The sequence below is a fragment of the Pelodiscus sinensis genome, chromosome 2 (assembly GCF_052426305.1).
Source record: "Pelodiscus sinensis isolate ZL-2025 chromosome 2, ASM5242630v1, whole genome shotgun sequence".
NCBI classification, from domain to species: domain Eukaryota; kingdom Metazoa; phylum Chordata; order Testudines; family Trionychidae; genus Pelodiscus; species Pelodiscus sinensis.
The window spans coordinates 171,620,102-171,638,402 of record NC_143053.1 but is presented as its reverse complement, the minus strand read 5'-3'; the positions used below and the strand labels follow the sequence as shown (position 1 = coordinate 171,638,402).

Genomic DNA, 18,301 nt, shown 5'->3' with positions numbered 1-18,301 from the left:
CAATTCAAACATCATATTGCAGCACCATTCATTTCACACCTGTGTTTTCTAGCAGAGCTCAATTGGAAATTACTATCAGCTGGACAAAAACATTTAGTCTGCGATAGGGATACAGTAAGAGATTCATCAGAGAATATGGTAAGCACAACTTATTTGTTTCATGAGAACATTTCAGCAGGTGACATTGTTAGACCCCACTCATCAATAGTTATTACTACTCTGTTAGACTCTGTGGAACCCAGCAGAAATGAGCACTGCTGATAACTTCTTCCCCCATGTTGTGCTTATCCACAATCACCACAATGCACAGATACCATGAAATTTTAATACAAGGTTGTGGCCATTCAGGTATGCTTGTGTAATAATTTGACTCTCAGGATCCAAGATGAAAACATGGAGACAGAAACAGAGAGAGAGAGAGAGAGAGAGAGAGACTGTGTGTGTGTGTGTGTGTGTGTGTGTGTGTGTGTGAGTGTGAGTGTGAGTGTGAGTGAGAGAGAGAAAGAGAGAGAGAGAGAGAGAGAGAGAGAGAGAGAGAGACATACAAATGGAGTTATTTTAGGATAGGTCAAGTTCATAGTCTGTCCTCTTCAGAGTGAATGATTATAACAATTTGAAATTCATACCTTGTTTTGTTTAAGAGCACCTTTCTCCTTCATGTGAGGGCAGTCCTTCCCTGTCACAACTGCTTTTATATCTGCCACAGGTACTGCATTCAAAAAAAAGAAAATGAGCATAACCAAAATGTTTAAAAGCTGTGCTGTCAAAAAAAGAGGCAAAAGCACCGTGTCAAAAATTCCAGCTATTATGCCATTACCAGAGTCTGCTGTGAGAAAGAAAACTAAGCAAAACAACTAAAACAGACATTATTGAGCCTTGACAAAGGATTCAGGTTTCACATGTCCACATGGAAATGTGAACCAGGATTCTGGCTTCCCTGAAGGAAATTTGATTCAGTTTTGATGTGTGTAGACTTTATGCACTCTCACACCTTTAGACAACACATTACATGTACCTGCCTGGTTAGCTTAGATATAAAACTTTTTCAATGTTGCTTTACAGTTTACCCATGTCTAGTTGCTCATTCATACTCTGGTTATTTTGGTGGGGGAACTATATAAAGTTTATAATGTTCAACCACCATTTTTTTAAAATCATTTTTAAAGTAAATTCATTTTCAAAATGTTTTGAAAAGTTTCACTTATCACCATTTCTGCAGGAGGAAACTTGGTGAGGCCACTAGAACACAGCGATAAATGCATCTGTCCTTAAATGGAAGTCAATTTTCCAGCAGCAATTACATTATGGAAAATCTATATATTCTAAATATAATATGGTCAGTGAATGACAGAAAGTTTCTACAATTTATAAATAACCCATTATCTTGTGACTTTGGAAAAGCATCATACAGAACAGGACAATAATATGAATGTCTGTTATTGCTTGAGCCTTTAGAATCTCTAAAGGAAATGCGACAGTAGAGAATGCATTTTTCCCCCGATGGACTCAGCAGCACATATATTTTATGAATTATATATGTGTCTTCTCCAGCCAAGACAATGAGCTATTGTACCACTCACAGTGCTATGGTTGAAAAGACAACATAAAATATTAAACTAGAGTGCAATTTTAATGGATTTTCTACATATAGTAAATTTCAAGAAACTGAATTACTCCTGGGATTATCCATTCAAGCTCTTCTTTCTCAGTTTACTTTAGGATTTTATAATACATCACTGGAATATCACAGCAACTTCCACATAATAAAGACAGTGATAGCTAGAGCATATTCCCTAGTGAACTTCATGGAGTCATTGACACTTCTCTCTTTCTAGGGTCAACACTCTACTCGGATTAGGTTTTTTGAGGGTCTGGGAGAGCGTTGGGAATATGAGGGTGTGTTTGATATATGAGTATCACTTATGGTGAAAAGACTTTCTCTAAAATGAAGGCTCCATAACATTTCCTAAAGATGGTCAGACTCTGAATTCACTTGATCTCATCTGGAAGGTTGTTCCATAGCCAAATCCTCACTGACAAGAATTTTGATCCGCAGATCTCACATGCTTTGCCCTGCCTTTTGTGATTTGCATTGTCCCAGGAGACAGCATCTGTCATAGTGACTCATATGTCATAATTTGATCTTTGATGTGGCTGGGGCATGATCCTTTCATTGCTTTGAAAATGAAGACCAAGGCCTTAAGATGGCACTGAAATCTGACTGGATGCCAGTGGAGGATCTTGAGCATGGGTCTTATATAGCCCAGAAAAACGGTGGGCAGCTGCATTCTGTACCAGCGGGAGCCTATGCAGAATCTTCACATTCTGCTTCAGATGCCATATGACCAATGCATGGATTATTGTGGTCAGCTCCTACTCTGGGGGGGAAAAAACAACAAGGAGTCTGGGTGGCACTTTAGAGACTAACAAATTTATAAGTGAATAAGCTTCTGTTAGCTGGAGCTCATTTTGTCAGATGCATGAAGTGAAAGATTCAGATGGCAGGGATTTATATAAACATACAGAGATGGGAGTGTTACGTCAGTGCTAATGAGGCTTATTCGATCAGGGTGAATGTGGCCCATTTTCAACAGTAATAAGAAGGTGAGAAAACCTGAAGTGAAAAACTACTTATTGTAATGTAATTCTGCCCCCATGCACATGATACAGTTCTGCGGTGACTTGGAAGCCTTCTTTCACCATCTCTGACTCAGGGAATATTTCCACCATGCCACTGAACAGTGTGTTAATCCCCAGAAACCATCTTACCAAAGCTGCAAGAAGGAGGATTCTGCGTGGACTCTGTCTGAAGGTTGAAACAACAGACTGGACTTCTACATGGAGTGCTTCCGTTGATGTGCACAGGCTGAAATTGTGGACAAACGGCATCACTTGCCCCAAAATCCCCACTGTGCAGAACTCAATGCCATCCACAGCCTCAGAAACAGCGCTGACATTATAATCAAAGAGGCTAGCAGAGGAGATGCTGCAGTCCTCATGAATAGGTCAGATTACGAATGGGAGGCTCCTAGGCAACTCTTCACACGACAGGCCACTGTCCTCAGTTCCCACTGAGGAGTAGCAAAAATCCCTACACTATCTACTAGTCAAGAAACTAACTGAAGAAGTACAGAAACAAATCTTCACAGGCACATCCTTAGAGCCCAGACCACGGGCATTCTATCTGCTACCTAAGAGCCATAAACCTGGAAATCCTGGATAGCCCATCGTGTCCAGTATTGGAATTCTTACAGCAGGACAATCTGGCTGTTGACTCCCTTCTCAGGCCCTATGCTACCAATGCTCCCAGTTATCTTCAAGACGTCACTGATAGGAAACTACAATCCAGTGGTGATCTTCCAGAAAACACTGCCCTAGCCCCTCTGGATATACAAGCTTTCTACACCAACATGCCACACAAAGTTGGACTGCAAGCCATCCATAATTCCTGATGATGTCATGATATAACTGGCTGCTGAGCTTTTTGACGTTGTTCTTACCCACAACCATTTCAGATTTGGGGAAGATTTATACCTTCAAATGATGGAAGGTATAGAGCTTATGGGTACCTGCATGGCACCACAGTATGCCAACATTTTTATGGATGACTTAGAACAATGCTTTCGCAGCTCTTGTCCCCAATGCCTCCCACCCCCTTGTGCTACATTGATGACAACTTCATCTGGATCCACAGGAAGGAGGCTCTTGAAGAATTTCACTGGGATTTCAACAATTTCTTCTCCACCACCAATGTCAGCCTGGAATCCACACAAGAGCTCCACTTCCTGGACACTACAGTGCAAACAGGTGATGGTCACATAAACACATCCCAATATCAAAAGCCTACTGACCACTGTACTTATGTACATGCCTTCAGCTTTCATCCAGAACACATCACATGAGCCATCATCTACAGCCAAGTCCCAAGGTACAAATGCATTTGCTCCAGTCCCTCAGACAGCGGCAAACACCTACAGGCTCTCTATCAAGCATTTTTAAAACTTCAATACCCACCTGGGGAAGTGAAGAAATAAACTGACAGAGTCAGGTGGGTACCCAGAAGTCACCTACTACAGGACAGACCCAACAAAGAAAGCAGCATGCCACTAGACATTATCTACAGCCCCCAGCTAAAACTTCTTCAACACAACATCAAGAATCTACAATCTATCCTAGATGACGATCCCTCACTCTCACAGACCTTGGGAGGCAGGTGAGTCCTTGCTCACAGACAGCTTTCCAACCTGAAAGAAATACTCCTCACCCATTACATACCCTACAACAGAAACACTAACCCAGGAACCAATCCCTGCAGCAAACCCTGTTGCCAACTCTGCCCACATATCTACCCTAGTGACACTATCACAGCACCTAAACAAATCAGTCATACTATCAAAGGCTCATTCATCTGCACATCTACTAATGTGATATATGTCATCATATGCCAGCAATGCCCCTCTGCTATGTACATTGGAGAAACCAGACTGTTTCTACACACAAGAATAAATGGACACATATCAGCCATCAAGAATGTTAACATGTCAAAACCAGTAGAAGTGTGCTTTAACCTTCCTGGACACACAATTACAGATTTGAAAATTGCCATTCTTAAGCAAAGAAACCTTCAAAAACTGACTGCAACATGAAACTTCTGAGCTGCAATTCATATGCAAATTTGACAACATCAGAACGTGTCTAAATAGAGACTGGGAATGGCTCTCTCATTACAATAAGTAATTTTCCCCTTTAGGTATTCTCACCGTCTTATCACTATTGAAAGTGGGCCACATCCACCCTGATTGAATTAGCTTCATTAGCACTGATATAACACTCCCATTTCTGTATTTATTTATATATCCTGGCCACCTGAATCTTTCACTTCATGCATCTGACAAAGTGAACTGCAGCTTACGCCCTAATAAATTTGTTAGTCTTTAAGATGCCACTGGACTCCTTGTTGGTTTTGCTGAAACAGACTAACATGGCTACCTCTCTGAAAGCAGGGAGGAAGGAACCAAGTTTCTTAGTAAGCTGGATGTGAAAGAAGATGTTTTTGAGAACTGATTGTACCAGTTCATCCAGATTTAGTAAGCAGCCAAAGAGGACTCTCTTCCACGAGTCACCTCCATCTAATTTTCCTTTCCCACAACCTCTTTCCCCTACTGCACTGAGGAATGGGAAGAGAGAAGAATCACTATCTATTCCCCTTTGCTCACTGGATGGTCAGGAGAAGCAAGAAGTCTAGTCCCAAAAGCTTACAATGGAGAGCACAATTACATCTAGGAGAGTGTAGGTAAATACACTCAGATGCTAGCAGATCTCTGTAGTCCACCATTTCTTGAGGGATGACTCAAAATCTAGGGAGATTGCATTTGGTCACAGGTTTGGTAGGTTCCTAAACCCAGTTCTGTATGGCGTACTTAAGAACAACAGTTCTAACAATGGGTTCTATTTACATGAGTTGGATGGTCCTTGTGTCCCATTTAAACAAATTCACGATGCAATGGCTGTTGTGGTAATTTGTGTGTCCCCCCCAAAGCCAAAAAAACTGTGGCACAGAAGGAATGATGATTCACCCTCAAATTATGCCATTATCTAATTCACTTAGTCCTCTGACATACACATTTTATGGAGATTGGGGCCCAGTCACTAGAACCACAGTTCAAGAGCCTCATTTTTCACTTCAAAGCAACTGTAATATTTTCTTTACCTGTGGACCAGACAAATAGCTTCTCCTTGCACCATTGCTTTAGTGCAGTGATAAGAAACTCTGTCCTACATTCTGACAAAGGATTCCAGTAAAAGCATGAAGCACCCTTGAGGCAATTCTGTACAGCAGTGAAAATATGTGAATGTGATTGTTATGAGACTGCAGTTGGATGTGTTACCCTCACAAGAGAGCACAAAGCAGCATCCAAACATTTTAACAGGATGGCCGCAGAACAAAGCTTTTTATTTCATTAACCCAAACTTTTGTGATAATTGATTAATCAGTGCAAGACATTTAGGTTTTGAAGTTACTTCTTTTAGCTTCCAGGCTAGAGAAATTCCCATAATCTGCAGAATTATTCTTTTACTGCACTAAAGAAGCAGAATAAACGTGCCTGATCTTTACTCACAGGTGACTGATACAATAATGCCACGCATGACATCAATTACTAAAAAGGACAAAATACAATGACATTATTCTTACACAGTCTTTAAGTGTTGGTTTCATTTTCTTGAGGTCATGTGTAATGACTAGGATATTGGCCATCATCAAAGACCAAATCTGGGACCTCCTGAGCTATAGTAAGAGCCCCTATGTGTTAAGCTAATGCAGACACTTTCAATAGGTCTTTGGGCTCTTAAATCCTTTAGGTGCTCTTGAAAACCTCTCTTTAAATCTCTGTATGGAAGCTATGCAAGAGGAACATGCTCTATTGATTGGGCACAGAGGAGAACACACATTGTGAAGAGAAAAGCTACACCACTTTTCAGAATAGTGTATCACTTAAGCACATGCAACCATTGTAATCAAGCCAGTTGTCTCAACTTTTGAGTAAGGCCTTCATCTGCTCTCCATCATGAATTCCTGTTCCAGAGACTAGACCATTTATAGCAGTAAGGAACAGCTGTTTTCACATAAAAAGGTGCTTCTCAGCCTATGATTCCAAATTGATTTTATTTGACATATGCAGCCAGATAAGGCAATGAGAATGAATTGTGCTACTTATTATGTAGGAAACGTGTAAAGACTCATTTGAAACCAGAGTGTGTATTCCTCATGGACACTTTCCAAAACTTGTGAGAGATACGTGAACACTTCCAAAAACATCCATGGTTTTTATTTAAATCCTCCTATGCCCCCCCCCCCCCCCACCATGGAGTCTTGGTATAGCACTAACTCGTTAATGTATACATTCCCACAACCATCATGAGGGAGAGGAGAATCATTGTCCCTCCTTTAAAGATGAGGAATTGATGTAATAAGAGAAGAACCAATTTTCTCAGGGACAAAGGGGAAGGCGGTGACAGAGCCTGGAACTGAACCCAAATCTCACAAGTTCCAGGACCATAAGAGCAGATCTATGCCACCTATGGATTCACAAAGACAAGCTCTGACCACTCATTTTTGGTTTTGAAATAAGATGAAGCTAGAGAGGAGAATACAGATGAACAACCCACATGGTGGCATAAACGGACTGAAACTGCTCACATCCTTCTGGGGAGAACTGCAATTGGATAGCCTTTAAAAATACAATCAGTGTAGTCTGATAGACTTTTTACAGACTGCGCAGAGATCTCTACTTGAGATATACCTTAACCAGAGAAGGCATAGCATACCGGGCCCATTAATGGAGATATTTATATTGCATTGTCTTAAAAGCAAAAGAAAAAAATTAATAGAAGAGTCACCATATGTACATGACTTACATTTGTCCTGCAAAGAATCATGGGGAACTTCTCCCTGTGGACTTTCTTCCAAGTCTCCATAGTGCAAGACCTTGTGATTGGGTGACAATCGACAATACCAAAATTTATCTGATGAAACAATACATTAAAAAGGTTAGCATCTGTTTTCATATTAATCACTGATAGCATAGGAAAAAAAGTTATTCATTTAATATGCTACACCACAGGGAAGTAATATTGTGTAAACACGTGATTTGTTGTGAAGAGGGCAAGGACTTTGCCTGTTCACAAAATTCACTTAGTTTTAAAGCAGTGTCTTTGAACTGGGCCTCTTGCAGCATTTCTATTTTCAGTCAGCCACAGTTCATGAAAATCAATATTGAACAAGAACAGCTTCCTTAGTTTTAAACTCTTCCCGGAAGAGACATGGGCTAAGGTTTTCACGTGGGACTTTGGCTGCCTAATTTGGTCACCGTTAAGGGGATTGTTCGGAGGAAGTGCAGTGTGATGAGTCATTAAGAACCAGACCCATTAAAGAAGTCTCAAATGAAGCAACCAAAATGACTGTTTACATTTGAAAACTGTGGCATTTGTCTTCTCCTATGCTTTGTAAAGCACCATGTACATTCGCTGTGTTATACAACATAATAATGTTCCCTTGGTTTCAATAACTACATCAACCAAAGCCTTTGTCTATAGATAACAAATCATTGCTTTGTATGTACACAAATGTAGTCATATTATTTGTCTTTTTTTTTTCCATTTCAGCCTTCTCTTGGAGCCCAAGTATATGTACACCTCTTCCCATCTGCAGCTCCCTTAGTTATTATTCCTCTGAGCAATATTGCCATGACCTGCTACCACTAATATTTGCTGGCAAAGCCAAGCTAAAATACTAACTAGTGAGCAAGGTGCCCACCAATTCCCTTTCTCAGTGGCGTAGCGGGGGAGGGGGGGACAATTGCCCCCAGGTGCCGCACTAGCGGGGGTACCTATTTAGCTGCTGGGCCACTTGTTCCCTGGAGACAAGCTGTGCCAAGGCAGGGCTGGGCAGCACGAGCAGGCACTTCAAAGGCCTGCCCAGAAGTCCAGCGTCCCTGGCTTGGGAGCCTCTGCTGCCCCGGCTGCACAGTTTGGCGCAGTTTTGCCTTTGTCTCTCCCTCTCCCCTCCCAGATGCATAACACCCTCTCTATACCACTGCCCTTTCTGAAAGGATAACTGCAGACTTCCATGCCAGCACCATCCAGGCTACATCTAGATTGCAGGTTTCTTTCAGAAGAAGCTTTTCCGAAAGAGATCTTCCAAAAAAACTTCTTTTGAAAGAGAGCATCCATACAGCAAAAGTGCATCGAAAAAGCGATCTGCTTTTTCATAAGATATCATCCACATTGATTGGACGCTATTTCACATTTAAGTTGTGATTACAATGGACAGAGTGGCCACCCGGGCACACTGTGCTTTTCCCTGGAGGCCTCTTCTTTTGAAAAAAAAAACCCCTCTCCCCTGCCCACGCATGCCTTTTTCCGAAAGAGAACGTTCGGAAAAAGGCTTCTTCCTCATAGAAAGAGGTTTACCGCTGTTGGAAAAACCCCTGTGTTCTTTCGACTTTCTGTTGAAAGAAGGCAATTGCAGTGTGGACGTTAAGTGTAGTTTTTCTGGAAAAACTCTGCAGTGTAGACATACTCCCAGATACCAACCATACTGCTTCACAGACCACAGTAAGCTGTCAAAGAGGCATTTTTGTTACCCCCGAACTACACAACTCCTAAAACTTTGAGCAAGGTTGGACAAAATGGTTAATATGCTAGTGGCTGCCTAATATTGTCTATATTAACACTGCCAACATTTCTCTACCAGTGGAGAGGCACCAATGATGAGCTAATTCATGGGAAAAGGTTAGCTTTGATACTGCCCCAGAGTACCTTACCAGCACAATGGATTCACATGTTTTTAGCTATCCTCTAATATCCTCCACAGTCTATGCTTTAAAATAAATTACGTAAAAGGGAGATGTAATTGAACATCACGGATTTTTCAAACTGTGTACATGATTCACCCTTTTAGCTATTTTTCATTGTGTATTAGCTCCCCCCCCCCCACTCAGTCAACGTGCAAAAATGTTTGGAAAATAGGAAATGCAAATATTTTTACATTTATGTAGCACCTTCTCCTGAAATAACTCAGAGCTCCTTATGTAGTATAGTGAGATATTCTGATTTCAGTTACATAAGCCTAAATGTGGTGCAATCCCAGGGTTAATTTATTTACTTTGGTGTGCCTGGGTTTAGAGTCTCATGCCACAGACATAAAGTGCCACTGAAACACAGCTATCCCTATGATAGAAGGCTACAGGGAACCAGCACAGAGTTTGTTGCATAGCACTGAGGAGAAGGGAAACAGTAGTTGCGAAACCACAAGTCTCTTGTCTAATAAAAATCTTATAGTGGATTCTTAAGAAAGCAAACAGCACCCTTAGCTAATATGGTCTTATATGGCAGACCCACACATGATAAACTGCTTGGCATTCAATTTATTAGTCTTGGAAGAATATATGGTTGAATTCATTGTTTCTGAATTTGAACCTCTGGTTCTAGGGAGTTTTATCAGAAATGTTTTATACCTAATGCTTAAAAGAAACATATTCTACCCCCATCCAGCACTGGAAAAAACGTGTCCTTTTTGTCCATAAAAGAGACATTCCTATTAAACACAGTAGCAGAATATAATCTCTCATTCTAATTGCAACCTCATCTATTCATGAGACAGTTTTACAATTTTGAACAGTACAGAAGAATCTAGCGAGCTATGTCTTATGATAAAAAACCTCTTCTTCCTATTGAAATTCAGCATGACCTTACTATAATCTCAATACCTTTGGGCAATGAGTAAGTGGATGGTGTCAGTGAAGAAAATCAGTATGGAACATGGAGAGAATCATCAAAGACTATGAATTAGAGTTATTGCAGAACCTAAAATGGACCAGATCATTAACATAATAATGATTAGAGTGTTTTAACAACCTTCTTCAAAGCCCCAAGCAAACAAGTGTTTCCTACTTGACATAATTTTTAGCAAGCAGTAGTTTTAAATTAAGAAAGCTTAGGTAGGAAGGCCTGTAAAATGATTCCCAATGTCAAAAGGATAGTTAAAGAACTAATTATCATAGGCTGCAGCTCACAGTGTGTCCAGTGCAACTCTACAGGAGTTTCATTAATAGCTGCCACCGGGGCAAAACTTTGCAGGTGAGGACATGATTTAAATGAGACCTGAAAAAGTAGCTAATGAGATTCCACCTGCTGTATGGTTCCAGTGACCCTCCTAGCCAGGCTGAAAGAAGGGCAACCAGTATAGTAACAATTGAAGATAGATCTTGTTTTTCTTTTGGGATTTTCTGCTTGATTCACGATCCTTAGGGATCTCCGCTCTACAAGGGACCATGTTGGCTTATGGGAGTGGTGTGCAAGTGCATGTTGCTATTTTACTACATGGTAGGTTTAGTAAACATTTTTATTTAGTTGTTTTCTAAATGAAAGGATATACTAAAAAAGAACCCTCACACAATGGTGCTAACTAATAGAGAGAGGACACCCTGTTTATGGTTAGGGTACCAAAAATGTTAAGATGACAAAAAATGCAATTTTTGTCTTCCAGCTCCAAATGCCTACAAGCAAATGAAAGGAAAATACAAGTGCAAGTTCTTACTCCTTTGAATTGATTTTAGGAAGAGGTAGTTTTAAATCAGGGCTAGGAAGGCCTGTAGAGCTTTCAAAAATGATTGCCATGGCAGCAAGGTACTGTGCTAGGATTTAAAAGACTGGAATGGAATTTCAAAATGGAACTTCATCTCTGTACTCGGCACATTTGTGGGTCAGTGCAGCTATCTGGAGATTTTTCTCTTCCGTGGTGGCATGAATAGATCAAAACTGGGCAGCTTGCATTTTGCCCTGAACACTGTTAGCTTTAGGCTAAGTCTGATTTTTCTTGATAGAGATGCTCCATAGCCTAGGGTCCTTTGCTGAATTGTTGGGCACAAGACCCTTAGGCTTCATTTACACTGCAGGGTTTTTGCGCAAGAAGCCTTTTGCAGAAGAGATCGTCTGCAAAAACGTCTTGCGCAAAAATGCATCCACTCCTCAAAGAGCATCGCAAAAGCAATGTGCTCTTGAGCAAGAGAGCGTCCACACTGCATGGACACTCTTGCACAAGAAAGCTCTGATGGCCATTCACAGAATGGCCTTCAGAGCACCTGTGCTTTTTCAGATAGTTTCTTGTACAACAAACCCCTGCGGAGCGTCCACACTTGCCTTTTTGCTCAAGAGCTGTAGCGCAAAAAGGAGTTATTCCTCGTGGGGAGAGGAATAACTGTACCGCCAAAAGCCTTCTCTTCTGCTGATTTACATGAGCAAAAGTGTGCTTGAGGTGTGGACTCTCCACCAGTTTTTGTGCAAAACAGCTGTTTTTGTTCAAAAACCTTGTAGTGTAGACATAGCTCCAATGTTTCATCTAATTGTATACATGCACTGACAAAACTTATTTAGAATGAGTGATGTTGCAATTCCTGGGTGTACACATTTACCCATATTGTTGGGGTAACTGGTAAAAAGTGGGTAACAGTTCAAGAATTGCCACTGATCTAGTACATAAAACTGCTTAAGAAAAGATATAAGAAGATGACAGAAAGATTAAGTTAATTATACAAAAACAATACACTGACAGCACCCAAGGACTATGTTAAAATTGTGACTAGCAAACCAGAGCGGTACAGGATCAGACATCAGTGGACTAAAATTGGTGCTTTGTAAATTAGGCCTAGCTGGTGAATGGAAATAAGCAAACGATGGATTATTCCACGTATCACCTTTTGGAGACCATTAAAAAGGGACATTGGGGGAGGAAAAGAAAACTTTTTGACATTACCTTGGGAAGAGTTGTTGATATGACACACTAGACTGATATTCCAGTCTAGCAAGGATCCCAGCCTGATACAAGTGAAATCTTACTGTGCCTTTCCCTCCTTGCATGTTCCTTTCCATCCCCAACTACCTTCCTCCTACTCTCTTTCTCTCAGCTTTTCATCTGATCCTAACTTGTGTTGCACACTATTAGAATGCTGAAATGAGATGGCCTATGTAGAACTACTCAGCGTCAGAAGGAAAAGCAAAGGGCAGGAACTTGACCACACCAACTGGACGACATCCCCAAACAGAGAAGTGAGCCAGGTTCTGCAGCAACCACTATTATGGGCAAACTGCCAGCCCAAACCATCTATCCATAACTGATCAGTTGCCCTGTATCCTAAGAACATCAACAAATATTGTGTTTCCTGATCTTTACTATCCTATCTCTTTTCTCCCTTCTGCATCTGCCCATGTTGTTAAAAACAGGAAAGAAGTTATCACTCCTGACTCAATATTGAACAGAAATAACGCTGTTCTTTCTCTCTAATGAGAACTGTTTGGCTGAATAAGAGACACTAACCAGTTCTCACAGTCTCCTCAAAGGAACTTTGACAAGTTTTTGATTGAGTTTGTTTTTTCATAATCAGTCAATTTAAATGCTTTTTGTCTTGTTTTAATTTTTTGTCCTGTTCTTTTTCCTTTTCACGTGTTCCAATCAATACATTCCCAGCCTTTGGCAAGAACTGCCTAATGTGACTGCCATGGTATTAAAAGTCACAGAGGGGTAGCCGTGTTAGTCTGCAACTGAAAAACTAACAAATGGTCCTGCAGCACCTTAGAGACTAACAAAAAATGTAGTATTAAGCAGCTTGAGGTCTGTATATTGAATTTGAATCTTATTTAAAACTGTTTAATATTGGACAGTTTCAGGATCACATTCACAGCTTTTACTCTTTGAGCCCACATATTTTATCTAAAGTAATACAACAGTATTACTGGAAGGATAAACTGTTGCTATAAGAAACAGTATTAAGTGACAAAAGAAGGGCCATGATTTATTTGTACTCACAACTACCATGCTATTAAAGCCTCCTAGCCAGTTCTTAAGTCTGGCTTGCTGAGCCTCATTGAATTACTGATGTTATTAGGATCACCAGCTTGATTACTAAGATTACAACTAGATAGATAATAATATAGTTCTCACAGTGACTTCCGTCTAAGGACCTCAGGGAGCTGTACAAACACGAATGACCTGACGTTGGCAATGCAGTACAATAAGTATTATTTCCCTCATATTTAAAGATGGGGAAACTGGAGGACAAAAAGACTAAAATGGCTTCACCAAAGTAATTTAGAAAATGAGGCAGAATTTGGGAACAGAACACAGATCACCTGATTCAGGGTCCTCTGCCCTAATTCCAACTATTGTTCCTCCTTAGACAGGTCAACTGGAAAAAGTTAAATGTATTCATTTTCCATTGGCTCTTTTAATTATCACTTTGCTCCATTATCCTCTGGACTTAACGTACTCCTGTGTATGTTAGTGGGTAGAATTTGCAGTACTGCCCACAAATTAATCTCTTGGGGAAGGACAGGGAGCTAGGTATCCATCAGGCATTTTAGTTCCTCCGGAGGGCCTATATTTCAGGTGGTGTAATTAAGTAGAGTTACTAGAGAGTCTTCTTTTAGAAAACAAAGTTAAATGCTCCAATTTTTAACCTTCTAAATCATTATTTTGGTTAAAATTTTTGATCTTCGAACAAGAGCTGCAGGAGCCTGTTAACTAAATGGCATCTTATATGCAGTGTTTTTGTAGCTGTGTTGGTCCCAGGATACAAGAAAGACAAGGTGGGTAAGCTAATAGCTTTTATTGGCTCAACCTGTGTTGATGAAAGAGATCAACTTTTAAAGACAAAACTCTTTTTTAAGGGTTGGGAAAAGTATTCAGTGTCACAGCAAAATGTGAGGTGGACCAGACTGGTTAGGATAGGCAATAAAAAGGTGGTGGTTCACTAGAATTAGTCCCTGGCAAATCATCACCGCTATATTTACCTGTGCCTTTGCAGGTGCCAGAAAGCAGCACGGTCTGGGACAGATCAGATGCATTAAACAGTCTCCTAATATTACTATTCCGTATAAAATGTATGCTCTGGGGTGTCAAGTGAGTTACGTGATTAGAAATAGGAAAGGAAGAGCTCCACAGGGTCCCAAACAGGAGAAGTGGCTAATGATCAGTGTTCCTTGTAAGCTGAGCGCTTGATGGCCACCCAGGAGAGACTGAAATGCTGCCCAGCTGATTAGCCCACAATCAGCAGCCTGTGTTTCTACTGGTGGTGCACATGACAAAATGTATCTGCGCACAGAAAAAAACGAGAGGAATATTGACCATGATCCAAGCTTTATACTGCAATATGATCCACACTATACACAATTAAAGAATCCTTAGGCAAAAAATTCTTCCTGACTATAGCCTTGTAGTGCTATTAGAATACAAGTAATTAAATGACCATATGCATTTGAATATTGCTATGGGTAAACTCACCTTTTCATGATTTTGAATTTATATTCAAGTGTTCACAGATACTTTTTCCTCCCACTGTAAATGGCCTTTACTTATGATTTTAATGAACCTGAATACATAAACAGAGATCTTTCTGGCCTACATAAGATTTCTATGTGAGTTTTAATTAACTGATTTGCAGAACTACTTGAGGTATTAGTTTAACTGATTTCCCCTCAACAAACTCTCAGGTTTCTATTTTTGCATTTTTATTTTTATAAAACAAGTGTAGGTGGAGGAGGCTGCCTATGGAAAAGAGAATGCTGCAGAAACTAGAAGGAAAAAGGATGTGTTTTCAATTAACTGTTTTCAATTAACGCTGATTCACCCCTCTTCCTGGTTAGTGGAGTCATTCAGCATAAATGGCAAAGGCCTTTTTTTTCCCCTTTAAATTCATGTTCCAGGTCTCCTTTAAAAATATGGTGCCCTTGCATTGTTAATTTAATGGGTTATATAACCAGGGTTCCTCCTACATCCAGAAGTTACTACCCAAGAGGCTTTGGCTGCAGTACATAGTTTCCCACTTTATAAAGATTAAAGATAAAATGTATGTTATTAAAGACAAAAGGGCATTTCTTCCAAAGAACACATCCAACATCATGAATCATGGGTGAGCTGGGTGACAATGGTGATGTATCTATTATGCCCAATAAAATTCACTTACAGGGGGCGGCTTTTCTAATACTTAGCTTCATTGGAAATAACGTTGAGAATTATTAAGTGATCTGTGGGCTTTTGTTTGGCTCTCTTCCCCTTTCTCTTAAGGCTAAACTATGGGACCAGACAGATCACTCCATTTTCTGAATTGGCTAACTGCCAGATGACAGTCACCATTTTAACAAAATTATTATTCATGAAGCATTACAAAGTCTCATATTCTTTGGAAGTTTTTAGAGGTTATATAGGGCAGTGCGTGTGAGTGAGTGTGTGTATCCCATTTTCAAACACAAAAGGCATTGATATGACTACAGATACTCCATATTTGGCATGGAGGATTTCCAGCTAATTCCAAATATGAAAAAATTCAACCCTCTGAGAATGACAGTTTTGCAATCTCTCTGGTCATTATATTTTAAGACAATTTTTGCAACCCATTGTGACTAACTAACCATGTGTGTCCCGCCACCTGTTCAAACAATCTTCATAGAAGTTTGCTCTGACTTCTGTATAACAGGATAATGCCAGTTAATTATTTTTCAAATAGGCAATTAAATGGCTTTAGTTTCCGAAGGATATGCCTTGCTAAGATACCTCTTTGCAAATTCTTTAGATGTGGAACATTTGCCCCAGGGGTAATATTACTAAAATATCATAAAAAGAATGCATCAAGATGCATGTATAATAAACTAGAGCAACTACATCACCTTGCTGTCTTTTCTCCTCATTGTTGCTGGGTTTTTGATTCCCCATCTCAGTTACTTATCTTGCTAAATCTTAGCTTTTAGATTTGTGGAGATTGGCCCAGCTTGTGAGCACAGACGAGAGGTGAGAAAAAGACTCATGGAGGCTTCCCCACCATGCTCCCATTATTATGAGTTATTTGTTTGGCAGAAGCATCTAAAAGCCCCATTCAAGGAATAAAGGTCTCATTATACAAGGTACCATAGATGCACGTAACAAAAAGACACTCCTTGTCTCAAATTGCTTACAGATTAAGTAAGGCCAACACACTCCTTACTCTTATGGGCACAAGGTCTCGGTGAGTTTAGCACAAATAGCATCATTAGCCTCCTTGCTCCTGGCAAGCTCTGTGTGGGAGGAGGAGCACACACACAGCATCTTTGCAAAAGATGATGCAGCAGCTGTGTTGTTTGGAGCAGTAGGTGCTGTCCCTGCATCAGTAACAATCTATGCTAGTGCTCCTGATGGGGTGAGGTGGAGGAGCACCTCCCTCCTTCAAAGTTCAGAAATATGCTAAGGGTGGAGGTGTAGCCCGTAGATTATAAGTCAGCTCTTTGGAGGAATGTGGCGGATTCCACTTCTCCCTTGAGCAATCCATTGCCATCTGGTCATGGTGCTGCTGTTCTCTTTAGCTAGCTGTGCCCCCCTGCAACTATTTGCTGGCCTCTGTGGGAATGCTGTGACTTGGCCCTCTGGGATTTGCAGGGATACAAGAAACTGAAAAAATTAGAAATAGATCCTTACCCATCAGAGCCAAAAATAAAGAGAATAGCTTTTAACTCTTTCTGGGTTAAATTCCCCTCCAAGGACTGAATCAACAGAGCTCCAGTTTAGTCTCAGCTACTAATGGTGGCCAGTAATAGTCCCTAATCAAGCCTAGTTCCTCTTGCTGCAGCCTAGGGAGCATCCCTCCTGGCTCCTCTGGCTTCAGCTAGTAACTGACTTATTGACAGCAGCAGGCAGCTCTTTTTATTGTAGCCTGAGGAGCCTTGATTGGCTGTTGCTATCCCCAACCCTCCTGATTGGCAGAGGCCAAATCTTGCTGGTTTCCCAAATAGCTGTTCTGTTCTTCACAGATAGCTATTTCCTGACATGGGGTGCAGGAGAGAAGTGGGGCATCCAGTAGGGGCTGCAGAAGCCTGGTACACTGGGTCACAGAGAAGGACCATGTCTTCTAATTGCTACAAAGCACACCTGTGTCACCGCATAAATACGATACTAATGCAATTAATTTGAGTGTTCAAAATAGTTCATTGCAAGGCACGGTGCAAGGAACTTTTTGAACCGTAGGTCAGATTTTAAACTCATTTAAATTAGCTGTTGAAGTGACTGGAATTACACCAATATACACCAGCAAATAATCTGTCTCGCATGTCCTTGAAATAACATTAGTTTAAAAACATGCATTAAACAAAGAACCAAACATATGCCAATCAATCTTTCCTTGAGAGATTTGCCCAAACAATGTTATACCCAAATCTCCTTTCTTCTTTCCCTCTCCAGAGCTTTAGTGGTTCAGATAAAATGGATTCTTGATCCAACCAATACCAGGATTTTGGTTTGGTTTAGAAAAATGAAAACCAGGTGATGACTGCCTGCCAAAACTGAGCAAGTCTCCTTGGCCACTCAGCCACTGTGCAGAAGATGCTGCTGTTGCTGCTGAGAATATTGCAGAGATTATATTGTATGTAGAGAAAGCTGCCTTTCACATCAATCTCTAGTTCTCAAATATTTATCACTCTAGATTTATTCCAGGCTTTTGCAGTTTTCTAATTCATGTTACATTTACAGTAAAAATAAAAAGTACAGGTTGAACCCCTCTAGTGCAGCACTCTGTGGTGTGGCAATATCTGTGGTCTAGCATGATTTTAGTTAGCCGGAAGTTCACTTACCATGGGTGTGGCCAAGTTTCCCACCGTCCCATAACATTTGTTTAAAGCCACCAGTCCTGGCTCTTATTGTTCTATGCTGCTATTTAACTCTAATTTACCCCAAAATGTCTTGTAAGGGCCCAGGAGGCAGTGGAAGTGTTGATAATGCTAGACG

General features: G+C 40.6%; 1 protein-coding gene across 2 annotated transcripts in view; it reads right to left on the bottom strand.

Annotated features, from left to right (window-relative positions):
* ELMO1 (engulfment and cell motility 1) overlaps window positions 1–18,301 on the bottom strand; it is a 448,991-nt gene that overhangs the window by 13,190 nt on the left and 417,500 nt on the right. For both annotated transcript variants that reach the window (XM_075921743.2, XM_006124065.5), the window contains 2 exons: window positions 7,417–7,524; window positions 627–709 (listed from right to left, as the gene is read on the bottom strand). In XM_075921743.2, the coding sequence (XP_075777858.1) occupies window positions 627–709; window positions 7,417–7,524 (191 nt within the window). The remainder of the gene's footprint in view (window positions 1–626; window positions 710–7,416; window positions 7,525–18,301) is intronic.